Source organism: Jaculus jaculus, chromosome 7 (assembly GCF_020740685.1).
Source record: "Jaculus jaculus isolate mJacJac1 chromosome 7, mJacJac1.mat.Y.cur, whole genome shotgun sequence".
In the NCBI taxonomy this organism is placed as follows: domain Eukaryota; kingdom Metazoa; phylum Chordata; class Mammalia; order Rodentia; family Dipodidae; genus Jaculus; species Jaculus jaculus.
The window spans coordinates 42,393,660-42,407,205 of record NC_059108.1 but is presented as its reverse complement, the minus strand read 5'-3'; the positions used below and the strand labels follow the sequence as shown (position 1 = coordinate 42,407,205).

Genomic DNA, 13,546 nt, shown 5'->3' with positions numbered 1-13,546 from the left:
ACCATGGCAACCATACTGCCACATATCCACCAAACCACCCAAACTCTTTCACAATTCCAGTGAGCCAAAGTTTAAGCAAAATAATGGCAAAACAAGAGAACAATTTCCGAAGCAAAGGGGAAAGTTGTGAAGTTTTAGATGATATAAATGGGGGAGAGAGGGGGAGCCAGAAAAGTTGCAATTGCTTTTATTGCTACCTCTAGGTTGTCAAATAGTTATAGTCAAGTTATTTTTCCAGTCAACCCTGCTATATAGCTGTCCTTGTGGCACCTGTCAGAGCCGTGTGAACAGGCAGTGTTTCAGCAGTGGGGTAACTTACGGAGAGAAGACAGGCTGGAGGAGCCCCGCAGAAACTGGGGTAAGCCATCCTCCCCATCGCTGGAGCTGGCGATGCTGTTCCTCATCTCCAGCATGGAGATCTGAGTGCACAGGCTGAGCTGGTGCTCCAGCTTCTTGGCCTTCTGCAAAGCAAGGTTTGAAGATTTCTGAGATCTATGGGACATGGATCAGACATTACCTGTAAGCAGTTCTTTTCCTTGAAAGAATTTACTGCCACCAAAGGTACCTGATACACACTGAGTGACCTGTAAATGTAACCAGTGGTTTTTATTATTAGTTGCTAATGTAAACACATTTGAAAACCTTAAAATATTCAATAAGTTGCTTACCTGAAATAATATGCATCAACTTTTTCTTTACTTTCTGAGGCATTAGGAATCAAACCCAGGGCCTCATGCATGCTAGGCGAGCACTCTACCACCGAGATACGTACATCCCCAGCCCCAGCTGAATGAGACAAACAGCCCAGACAAGGTGACTTATGAGGTATACACCCTACTCGGTGTTTTTGATGAACAGCACATACCACATGAGCACGTTTTGCAAGTTTTATCTACAATCATTTTAATTTCTTTCTAAACAAAGGTGGGAAATTAAGCCCAAATTGAAAATTGCTAAAGATCTACAAAGCTCAAAGAATCCATTCTGTCCTGACCTATGGGATGCCTGGGAGAGTCAAAAGATACAGGGCTGCAGGCTGACTTCCTGCTCTGGGGTTTTGCCAGCTATCCTGTCTATAGCCTTCCCTGGCCTTCTCTACCCCTACTTCCTCTCTTGTGATCATCATTAGATGCTTATAAGACTCTTGAAAAGACAGCACCTCACCCCAGAAATGCCAGTCCCTGATCACTAAACAATGACAATTATGGTAATTACAAAATGTTCCCTTGCTCTCAAGAAATGGCTTGCCACAGAGACTCTCCAAGTACCCCTCTGTACCTTCAGACTACTCAGTGAGAATTAAGGAAACCACGTACTCAGTCAAATGAAGCAAATCTCTCTAAATATACATTTAACTAACAGCAAAAGACATCAGTAAAACACTTACTTTATCATTTAAGGTGGGATCATTCAATGAGTAGAGCTTATTTGTAATGTCTTTTCCAATCAGATACCTGAATATTTCATACAGAAAAGGCTCTGACTCCAGAAAGTAAGTTAATCTTTCTCTTGACCAGCATAAAAACCTGCAGTTATCATCCGCAACAATGGTGACCTGTTGAAGAAACAAGCAACAAGCATATAAACAGAAAGTACATCTAGACATGAGGATTAGGATTACAGTGGTCTGTAATCCCAGATAACTTCTCTGAGTTTTGTTATTTTGTTTCATGTGGTCTTGGGACATAAGAATGGTCACTGTGTCAATATTGATGCAGATGTTGCAATGGAATATGTGATTTGTGAGTGAATAATCATATATATATATATATATATATATATATATATATATATATATGCTACTGATTACAATGAGGCTTAATGACAAAACTTCAAGCAAATAAGCTAAGGTGTGTGTGTGTGTGTGTGTGTGTGTGTGTGTGTGTGTGTGTGTTTGTGCTGCCGGGCAATTGAACACAGGACCTGCTAGGCAAATGCCAAAATATACAAGTCTGAGGTAAGATTTGTGAGGCCAGTTGTAGACATAAGATCTTCTGCCCAGCCAAGTCACAAAAGCATGCTGAGAACGAGAAAGATTCAAGGGCCTAGGCATGTTACTGATGAGTATGGCTGGCCAGGGGCCTTCTGCCATGTGTTTTCAGGTGAGCTTCAGGACATCCCACTGAACTGGATCCCCAAACCAGCTGAAAACTGTTAAAGTGTAGTACTACACAGGGAATTGTCACAGCGCGGTAGAGCTCACGCATTTCTCAAATACATCTTTTCCTATGGATGAGCCCTTCATGCAGCTCAGTGCCCAGAGACCCCTCCACCCACAAAATGTGCTCTTCAGCACACAGTGCCCTTCCTCTTCCTCCAGGACCCTCCCATCACCATAGCCATGCTCAGTGCCCACATCAGGGTGGACTCTGACGACAGCATGTCCTCAAGTCTCAGTGCCTGGCTTCAACACACAGTAGCGCTCAAAGCATGCTCATTACATGGACTGGACAAAGAACCCAGATCCTGTTGCAAGCATAAACCATTTCACTCCATCAACATTAAACCAGAGATTAGTAAAGGCTAGTGAATTGACATGAAGTCTTATCTGAGCCTTAGGGAAAATACTTCCAAAAGAGCTTTCTTTTTCTTTTGTGGCTTTGTTAGCCACAAAATTAAACACATTTCTAGTGACAAAGAGGTATTTAAGACTATCTACCAAGAGAGAAAATAAAAAATTCAGTTTCTTCCTTGCTTCTAACAGGCTGAAATCTGATCTTTAGACATTATTGGGATTAGCTACTTTTAAAAGTGGGTCAGTGTTCCTAGGAATAAAAGGAAGATTTAATTTATTATAATAAAAGGAAGATTCACCAAAACCAAACCCAAAGGAAAAAAGACTTTAAAAAATGTACCAGCAGTCTTTAGGGCTCCATGAAGAACTAAATTTCACTCTACTTTCAATATACATTATTACAAATACACATCACATGATATCATTTGAAGCATAGCAGTTACAAAGATGAATAAGGACAAGGTCCACAGAGCAGGCATGTGGCTTACGCCTGTAATTCCAGCACAGGATGCTGAGGCAGGAGGCACACAAGTTCAAAGTCAGCCTGGACTGAACAGTGAGTGTTAGGGTCAAGCTGATATCCACAGTGAGACCCTGTCTCAGAAAGCAACAAGAACAATAACAAAAAACCATACACAGAACTGGAGAGATTTCTCAGTGGTTAAAGGCACTTGCTAGTAAAGCCTGACATCCCGTCCCAGGTTCAATTCTCCAGTATCCATACAAAGCCAGATGCACAAAGTGGCACATGCATTTGGGGTTTGTTTGCAGTGACTAGAGGCCCAGGTACACCTGTACCCACTCCCTCTGTCTTCTATCTATCTCTCAAATAAACAAATAAAATATTTTTTAAAATCCACACATTCACAAGAAACTAACTAACGTTTTAAAATATTTTTATGTATTTATTTGAGAGAGAGAGAGAGTGATTGAGAGTATGGGTAACGGAGTAAACCAACTCCAAGTGCATGAGCCACATTGTGCACTTGGCTTCACGTGGGTGCTGGGGGACGGAAACCAAGCTGGCAGGCTTTGTAAGCAAGTGCCTTCAACCACTGAGCCAAGAGAAAGAACAGTGCAATAATGAGTCCACTTTCAAATTGTCAAGACTATGAAAAAGTTCATTATTTGCTCTTAAATATGTTCATCAAATAAAAAGAATAAAGCAACTGGATATTTTTCACAATTAGCAAAATAAATTATCTAAGGCAAAACTAGTTTTGTGGGTTTTTTTTTTCCTGTAACAAAAGTAATCAATATGTTTTAGGAACACTATCTACAGGTGACATTTTCCTTTGATCTCATAATAAAAAACATTAGACGTTTTCTTATATAAGTATCATAAAAATTCAAATAAAAACAAAAAAAATAACAGGACTAGAGAGATATATCAGTGGTTAAGGTGCTTGCCTACAAAGCCTAATGACCCATGTTCAATCCCCCAGTACCCATGTAAAGCTAGATGCACAAACTGGAGCATGCATCTCGAGTTCATTTACTCTGTTACCCCCATTCTCTCTCTCTCTTTGCAACCAAATAATAAACAAAATATTTTTAGAAAATTAGATGCAAATTCAACTCATGCCTCAGAAATAACAGTGTGAGGGCTGGAGAGATGGCTTAGTGGTTAAGGCGCTTGCCTACAAAGCCTAAGGTCCCATGTTTGACTTTTCAGATCCCACATCAGCCAGACACACAAGGTAACACATGCTCACAAGGTTGCATATGTGTACAAGGTGGCATACACATCTGGTGTCTGATTACAGTGGCTGAAGGCCCTGGCACACCAATTCTCTCTCACACTTTCACTCCCTTGCATAAAAAAGGGGCCAATCTGTTGGGCTTGTCTCAAAAAACAAAAGAAAAAAAAAAAAAGAAAGAAAGAAAGAAAGAAGGAAGGAAGGAAGGAAGGAAGGAAGGAAGGAAGGAAGGAAGGAAGGAAGGAAGGAAGGAAGGAAAGAAAGAAAGAAAGAAAGAAAGAAAGAAAGAAAGAAAGAAAGAAAGAAAGAAAGAAAGAAAGAAAAGAAAAGAATTCAGAGAAACAACAGGGTAAGGGCCATGGCTAAATTATGACAGATCTTTCTAGACCACTTGTGCACAAGAACATATGATTTCAAGACTTTTCTTTAAGTGGAATTATCCTTTGTATACTATGTGGCTATCTTTTGTCAACAAAATATGGCCATGTTTCTCCAATTAGTCATGGCTTTTGAAAAAGATATCAGTCCTTTCAATCTTAAACCTACCTGGAATTTTTCTCCTTTGTGCATTTGGGTTGATCTAAATTCAGGAGAATCTATAAAGGCACAGGGGTAAATGTTATGGAGAAAATGTCCTCGATAGGAGACCTTCATTCTGATAACAGAAATCAATGTTAATATACATGTAATATTTCCTAACTAACATCTTAATCCTTAAAAATCACCATAATTTCATGGTTATATACATGTAAATAATTCACACACATATATTTTGTTTGTTTGTTTCTTTGAGGTACAGTCTCACTTTAACCCATGCTGACGTGGAACTCACTATGTAGTCTCAGACTGGTCTTGAACCCACAGTGATCTACCTACTTCTGCCTTCTGAGTGCTGGGATTAAAGGCATGTGCCACCACACTCAGCATGGGAATATTTATTTTTTGTGCTAAAGCTTTAAAGATACCAAAGATAATGGACATAATTAAAAGCACTTTTTGTGGCCCAAATATTTATCTAAAAATGTAATGTAAGAAAAAGACCAGCATCCAGGATTAACCCAACATGTGTCTTCTAACAGTTATTACCCTTACCATCATTCTAATAGCTAGATGGATTATGTAATTTTTCACTCCCTATGGGAATTTCTGAGGGTAAAAGGAATGCTATCAACCATCGTGTCTTAAGCAGGGTCCAGTGACATTCATCTGTAGTTCCAGTTATGGGACCTATAAGTTCAAGACTTCATCGCAAACAACCACCTCCACCAAATGAACAAAATAATAATTATACCCACATGGCATACACTGGCTTTCCCCTCAGAGGACCCATATTCCCATAAACTCATTTTGAGGAATACATAAACTTCTTTTTTTTTTTTTAAAGTTCATATGTGACCTTTATTTGTTTCTTGTTTTGAAGGGGGAGGGATTTAGGTATATTCTTAAATCCTCAAACCTGTTCTTATAAATGCTGTTTAATTATATCACAATTATCTCAATACCAATATATAGCTATTTGTCTAATGATGCTAGGCCTGCAACCAAAATTCCCTAATGTTAAATTTGGGAAAACAAGAAAAATAACCATGGGTACTGATAGTGATTTCAGACTTATGAATCTGCTAATAATATTTGTTGCAATAATCTATGGGACACCTCCCAGATTTCTCAGATTCATCAGTGTGGATTAAAGTTCATTCTCTTATCAAAATGTTGGCTATCATTCTCTGGCTAGGAAAGGTGTGTTTACCCTGATGTTTTCATGGAAAAAAGTACTACTTTCATTTCTTAATGAGAATCCTGTGTTTTCCATCTTTCTACCCACTCACTGAACTTGTTCACTTAGGAAGTTACTCTGCATCACAGAATGAAATAAAAACATCTAAATGTGTGGTTGAGACATTTAAATTGTGACATTTAGCATAACACTGTGTCAGGCAACGAAGTTATGATAAAACTAATTGAAATGGAATTACTTGGTTGGCTTTTTCATAATTCAAGGTTTTAGAGTGTTACACTAAAAATATACCTAAATGTTTGGAGTATAGTTCTGTGTTGGAAAAATATACACACATACATATATTGTTTTTGGTGAAATTTTTCACTAGATACTTATTTTGAGGGGACAAAATACAAACTATGTGTTTGCAGGGAAAGTAGAATGGATAGAGTTAGCATTGGAGAGAACAGAGTAAAATTCAAGAAATTGAGCAAAATAAGATTTCTTAGGGCAAGGGAGATGGCAAAGTCTAAGGACCCAAGTTCAATTCCCCAGTGTCCACATAAGCCAGGTGCAAATGGTGGCACATGCAACTGCATATCATTTGCAGTAGCTAGAGGCCCTGGTGTGCCCATTCTCTATCTGCCTCTCCCTCCCTCTTTGTGTCTCAAATAAATAATAAGAAAAATGCTGCTGTTTTTTTGAGGTAGAGTCTCACTCTAGCCCAAGCTGACCTGGAATTCACTAGGATCCATAAACTTCTTGAATTCTAATTTAAACTTACTTCAATTTTGACTCATCAACGTTAAACAAAAATTTAAACATGGCTAAAAAATACCCACATTAGCCGGGCGTGGTGACACATGCCTTTAATCCCAGCACTTGGGAGGCAGAGGTAGGAGGATCACCATGAGTTCAAGGCCACCTTGAGACTACATAGTAAATTCCAGGTCAGCCTGGGCTAAAGTGAGACCCTACCTTGAAAAACCAAAAAGCTAAATAAATAAGTCCACATTAGGCTGTGCGATAGGAGGATCACTATGAGTGTGAGGCCAGCCTAGATCTACAGTGAGAGCCAGGTCAGCCTGAGCTAGACTGAGACACTGCCTGAAAAGCAAAACAAAAATCACACTGGATAAAAATGTTTTAAAAAATTGAGAAAAAATAAAATTTTAAAAAATTTTAAAAAAAGAAGGTAGAGCATAGACACCTCAAAGTTATTTTCTGACCTCCACACATGTGCTGTGGCACACACACACATGTATAAATAAATAAAAATTTTAAAAATTGTACACAGAAAAAAATCACAATGGAAAAGTCGGATTTCTGTAGGATTCACAGAAATAAAGTCTAGCTTTGACATGTTGTTCCACAGAGTTCCAAATCTTAATTGCAAAATGAGTTTTACCAGTAACACACTGTGACTAATTCCTCCTCAACTGACAACATTCCCTTCGGTATATACTTTTCCTGAGGCCATGGAATATTGAAGGCAAGCTAAGGATTCCCATTCTCATCTAACACTTACTTGCCCTTCAGGAGAATACTCAGCCGGTCATCCACTGAAGTTTTATCCTCTGCAGCGTAAGTCTGGCCCTTTTTCAAGGTTTGTATCATACAAAACTGCCCAGTTAATCTCCTGAATAAGTCTGGAGGCACTCGGAGTGGCTCAAACAGCCGCCGGTACATGCCGCTGAGTTCTTTTTCAATCTTGACCTGCAAGGCAGATGTGTACCCTCCATAGTTTTGAACACACAGAGTGAGTTGGGGGCAAATGCTGCTCTCCTACTGTATTTAGGTTACACAGAGATCGGTGATGTCAAATTCTACTGTATTTGCTAAAAAGGCACTGTTGCAGTTAAACTCAACTTGGAAGGGCATAGGGGAAGAGAGGTGCTCTTGTTCATAATGCATGCTGTTGAGGTCTTAGATGTCACAACATGGCACTTTCCTGTTTTAATATTTTTGATAACTAACATAATGCCTTTGTTCCACAGAAATTCCCTTAACTTTTAGTTATGATATTGGAAAAATAAGATGTAATGTGAAAAGAAACTTGCAAAAATACTACTGAACACATCAAGCATTTTCTCTCCATGCAGTTGTTATTCAATGTTGCAAGAGAGGAAAGCCAGCCTCCACCCTTGCAGGCACCACCTCATATTCCTGTATTCCCAAGCAACGTGAAGGCCAAGGGGATGAGAGTTTTGGTATAATGGTGTCATCCCAAGCTAAAATACACTCTGCAGAATGAAGTCCTCACTAGCGAATCAAGCTGGCTACTGGAGGAACAGAAAAAGCACATGTTGTTATTGTCTTTCCCAGCAGAGTCTCCCAGCTCCAGGCAATGCCCGTGCTGGGATGCAGTACTGTCTAGCAGCCGCGTTAATTGGGTGCATGAAAAACTGTACTGCAGCATCAATGATGTTGGTCCCAGTGAAAGCTGTGGCAGAAACATGATGCAAATACAGACCCAGACCACCATGGCACTAAAAATGACCCTGCCTGTCCTGCTGGTTCATCCTGATGAACCAATATATACCTTTAAAAATACTTATATTGACAGTCCAAGAAAAAAAAAAATAGATGCTAAATGCTTTGCCTGTTTGGTGTTTCAACTGCATCACTGACTTAGGAGCCTTGAATTTGGGGGCTCTAGAAAGTTCTAATGATTAGGAATTATTCTCATCACAACTATCTACCCCAGAGCTCTAGTCATAAGCATTTAAAATAATTTAATCAAGAATCCATCCCATTTCTTGTGCACACATTATTCCTGGTGGCACAGTAACGAATATAGGATCTGAGAAGTCTCTCATGTTCTCTCATTCTCTAAGCCTCAACTCTAGACCCAATTTCTTCATGAAACCTTCAAAATTCTCTTCTTTGGAAACATCTGTTCATCAAAGCTTTTTCTGAGCATCTGGAATGAGTCAATGATGGCCAAGAGGAGCAGGGGTATGGTGGTAAGGGCTACATGGTATTACTACTCTCAACTGTTTCCTGTCTTACCCCTGAAGAGAATCATACATCCTCTTATCCCACCCTACTCCCCAAAACAGAAGGCTCGATGATGTAGTTTTCTTTGGCCAATGGAGGATGAGCAGAAGTAAGATATATCTGTTCTGAGCAGAGATTTGAAGAGACACTGGGTGTTTCTCTTCATCTGCCATGAGAATGTGCAGTACGAAGAGAACCTGCTGCTTTGACCCTGAAATGAATGGTAGAGGGACATGTCAGCTCACACACAGCTGCCAATCAACTTAGAAGGAACATGAGAAATGAAAGTCACTTGTAGAGCTGGAGAGACAGCTCAGCAGGTACAGCACTTGCCTACAATACTTAAGGACCTGGGGTTTGAGCCCCCAAAGCCAGATACACAAAGCGCACGTGTCTGGAGTTCATTTGCAGTGGCCGAGGCCCTGGCACACCCATTCTCTCTCAATTTCCCCTTGAAAATAAATAAATAAAATATTTTTTTAAAAGTCATTTGTAGAATAAAGTTCACACCTCTCAAATATTTTTCTGTTATTACATAAACAGAAAGCCTAATCTTCAAAGAAATGATAATAAAATGACTAAAGATGTTAGATGTTTATTCTCAGATCTAAACAAAGTACTTTGGAAAGCTTTCATATTTAATATAATTTCCTTATCAAATAATTTTGGTAATTACCGGTCTCTTCTTGTACAAAAGATATGAAAGATGCAAAATGTTGATGCCCAAGAACACAGAGTTCCAAATCACTATATCCAAGGCACATCGGTAGAGAGAGGCCCAGACGATGTACAGGGTACATCCTATTAAATAACAAAGTTAATATGTTAGATATCAGTTTTAGCAAGTAGCTTAATGAATTTATTCTCTGTATATAAATTAAATGTATTTTAGAAACACTTAAGTTGAATACATTAAGTTTGTTTGTCTTGGTATTTTACTCAAAACAAAAAATAACAACATTCCATTGCAAAATTTCTTTATAGAAAATATTTCTTAGGGGAGGATAAAGCTCATAATTGCACCAGTTAAAGAAAAACCACAGCAATATTTAACATTTTCTTACAATTCTCATCAGATGACAAACCTACTATATCTATAAATTTAAAACAGTCTCTTTCATGTAGTGCAATGATTTTCCCATCTTATTAAAACTGTGGCCCAGCGTGGTAGCACACACCTTTAATCCTAGCGTTCAGGAGGCAGAGGTAGGAGGATCGCCATGAATTCGAGGCTACCCTGCATTCCAGCCTAATGAATTCCAGGTCAGGCTGACTACAGAGAGACACTACTGCAACAAAAAAGAACTGTGAACAGAGATTATAATGACAATTGACTAAAATGTAATTTATTCAACTGTCTGCTTCCTGATAGGTGATACTAGGGACTTATGATACCCATTCACACACATGCATGCATGCATTTGGCTTTGTTGTGAGACAGGATCTTGCTATGAAGCTCAGACTAGCCTCAGATCCTCACTCCTTTTGCCTCAGACACCAGAGTGCTGGGATTATAGGCATGTACCACAGGTAGGTGTATAATTTTTGATAAGGAGCAAAAGCAACTTTATACATAAGAGCAAATCTCTGTTACTATTACTTGGGCTGGATTACCTGAAGGTGAAGGAAGGGAATGAATGTCACAGTTTCATATGTTCTTGATGAAATGTTTTCCAAGAGTTTGGATAAACTTACTAGTTGGGAATTCCAGCAGAAAGTTGTCAATATAAAATTTGAAAACTCTTAATTTGATAATGAGAAATTATATATTAGATTTTCATGGTAAGCACAAATATTTAACCAAAACTTTTTAGCCACCTGAATTTTCTATTGGTGATTATCCATTCACCAATTGCTTTTTTCCTGTTTTGTTTTTCTTTTTTTTTCTTATCTACCCACTAACTTAATGAAAAATACCCTGTTTCTGATTTTCTGGTGGAAAAATATATGTGTATTTCCCATTAAAAATGAAATGATTATTAAGATACAATTATATCAACGTACACATATGAAAGCCAACGCCCCACATTAAAAAGTTATACATTTAGACTGGTGTGGTGGTTTGATTCAGGTGTCCCCCATAAACTTAGGTGTTCTGAATGCTAGGTTCCCAGCTGATGGAGATCTGGGAATTAATGCCTCCTGGAGGGAGTGTATTATTGGGGGTGGGCTTATGGGCTTTATAGCCAGTTTCCCCATCCCAGTGTTTGGCACACCCTCCTGTTGCTGTGGTCCATCTTATGTTGGCCAGGGGGTGATGTCCACCCTCTGCTCATGCCATCGTTTTCCCCTGCCATCGTGAAGCTTCCCCTCGAGCCTGTAAGCCAAAATAAACCTCTTTTTCCCAGAAGCTACTCTTGGTTGGGTGATTTCTACCAGCAATGCGAACCGGACTGCAACAACTGGGTATGGTGGCACATGCCATTAATCTCAGCACTTGGGAGACTGAGGTAGGAGAATCACCATAAGTTTGAGGCTACCCTGGGGCTACAGCAGGAGATCCAGGTCAGCCTAAGTAACAGTGAGACCCTGCTTGAAACAAAAACCAAAAAACACCAACATACAAAAAAAAAGTTATACATTTCAGGGGAGATGGCTCTGTGAGTAAAGTGCTTACCACACAAGCCTAAGGACAAGAGTTTGGATCCCCAGAACCCTGAAATCCTAGCACTGGCAAGGTAGAGACAGAATCCTGGGGCTCACTGGCTAAGGTCTAAATGAATCAGTGAGCTCTAGGTTCAGTGACAGACCCTGTCTCAGCATAAAAGTGGAGAGTGGTTGAGAAATACAATGAGCATCTATCTCTGGTCTACACCTCCTTCCCCCCACAAACACAACATGCATACACACGCTACACACCATATACAAAGGCCAAAAAAAAAAGTTGGGATCAATGGACTAAACTTCATCACTGTACCTGCCCATGCCTCAATTTCCAAATGATCTCTTGGTCCATTCTACCACCAAAATACCTGTGTTAAAACTCTCAATAGCATCTGTCCCCCATCCCCAGGCAACATCCGGCTCCTGCAATCGTGCCTTATTAAAGGTCATGCCTCCATCGAAATCCCACATGCAGCCTTCTAGCTGCCCTTCGAAGCCTCTCCTGGTCAATTTGCACATGCTATAGGCACAAAGAGTTCCTCCTTTGCCCTAATGTGAGGGGAGCTTACCCACTTTTCTGTGCCCTTCACCAGGTCCTGCATGCTCTCATTCAGAGACATCTGGTCATTTCCCATAAGGTGACTGTACTGACACCTCCTTTGTGGACCTGCTCTGCCTTCCTACTGTGCCTATCACTTTAGTGATGAGCCCTGGGCAGTGGGCATACACCTGCATTTAGCAATTGACACTCCATGCTGTGACCACCCATTTGTTCTTACAAGGATGGAAACCAACTTCCTCAGTCTTCACCTGATATATTACAGGTGTCAAAAATGTACCTGGAGGGCTAGAGAGATGGCTTAGTAGTTAAGGTGCTTGCCTGTGAAGCCTATGGACCCAGGTTCGATTCTCCAGTACCAATGTAAGCCAGATGAACAAGGTGGAGATGCATCTAGAATTCATTTGCCATGGATGGAGGCCCTGGTGTGCCCATTTTCTTTCTCTCTATCTGCCTCTCTCTGTCTCTCAAATAAGTAAATAAATAAAATATTTTAATGCACCTGGAGAATGGATAATTAGGAGAGAAATTCACATAAGTAATTTATTAATAATCATGGACTAAAATAATCAATTTGTTTCAATATTTCAATTTATTTATTTATGAGGTAGGTCTCCCTCTAGCCCAAGCTGACCTGGAATTCACTATGTAGTCTCAGGCTGGCCTTGAACTCATGGCAATCCCCCTATCTTTGCCTCACAAAAGCTGGGGTTAAAGGTGTGTTCCACCACACCCAGAAATGTTTCAATATTTTTATGTGAATCAATTTAACACACTTAATCACAGTTAGTAGGGTCACAAGTATGCACATATTGCATGTATGTATAATGTGTGTATGTGTGCGTGTATTTTACTTGAATTATTTTGTATAGACAATTGGTTTTGTCCTGTTACTTCACAGGTCATTGCTAGCTGTTTAAATACATATGTATAAACACACATTCACTTAATTCTCACAATAGCTGCATAAGGTGGTTTGACTTTTACCCTATTTCACACACTAGGAAACAGCAGTAGAAAAGTTCATTCTCGTGTCTGAGTTACACAGTGACTTGGAAGACTTCATGACAAAGACTTTCTGGGTCTGTTACAAACCTGACAAGGAATACCCAGAAGCTCACAAAACAAAGCCCAAATGATGCTAGTTACAAGCAGGTGCAGACACCTTGACACCTCACCTATAGACAGCATTCCTCTAAGAAGTATCATGTGAAGGTGGAGCGTGGTCGGAATCACCAATCCGGCTGCAAAGCAAATGTTCGCTATGTGAAAAACCAGGTGGTGTATTTCTCTCCAGTTCTCACAGGTGGTCCCATTGGAAGGCACAGGAGTGACAGTGACACTTTCTAACCCAGACGTGAGGCTAATCACAGCTGATGCTGCCAACGGGCTGGTCTCTGTAGAATTCATGTTGAAAATTCCTATTAAAGACAAACAAAAGGCCAATT

The 13,546-nt window shown here is 39.8% G+C and overlaps 1 protein-coding gene across 3 annotated transcripts in view; it reads right to left on the bottom strand.

Moving 5' to 3' along the window:
* Positions 1-13,546, bottom strand: part of Bves (blood vessel epicardial substance) — a 31,844-nt gene that overhangs the window by 13,483 nt on the left and 4,815 nt on the right. For all 3 annotated transcript variants that reach the window (XM_045154680.1, XM_045154679.1, XM_004660603.2), the window contains 6 exons: positions 13,277-13,519; positions 9,612-9,736; positions 7,464-7,651; positions 4,762-4,870; positions 1,388-1,555; positions 320-461 (listed from right to left, as the gene is read on the bottom strand). In XM_045154680.1, the coding sequence (XP_045010615.1) occupies positions 320-461; positions 1,388-1,555; positions 4,762-4,870; positions 7,464-7,651; positions 9,612-9,736; positions 13,277-13,519 (975 nt within the window). The remainder of the gene's footprint in view (positions 1-319; positions 462-1,387; positions 1,556-4,761; positions 4,871-7,463; positions 7,652-9,611; positions 9,737-13,276; positions 13,520-13,546) is intronic.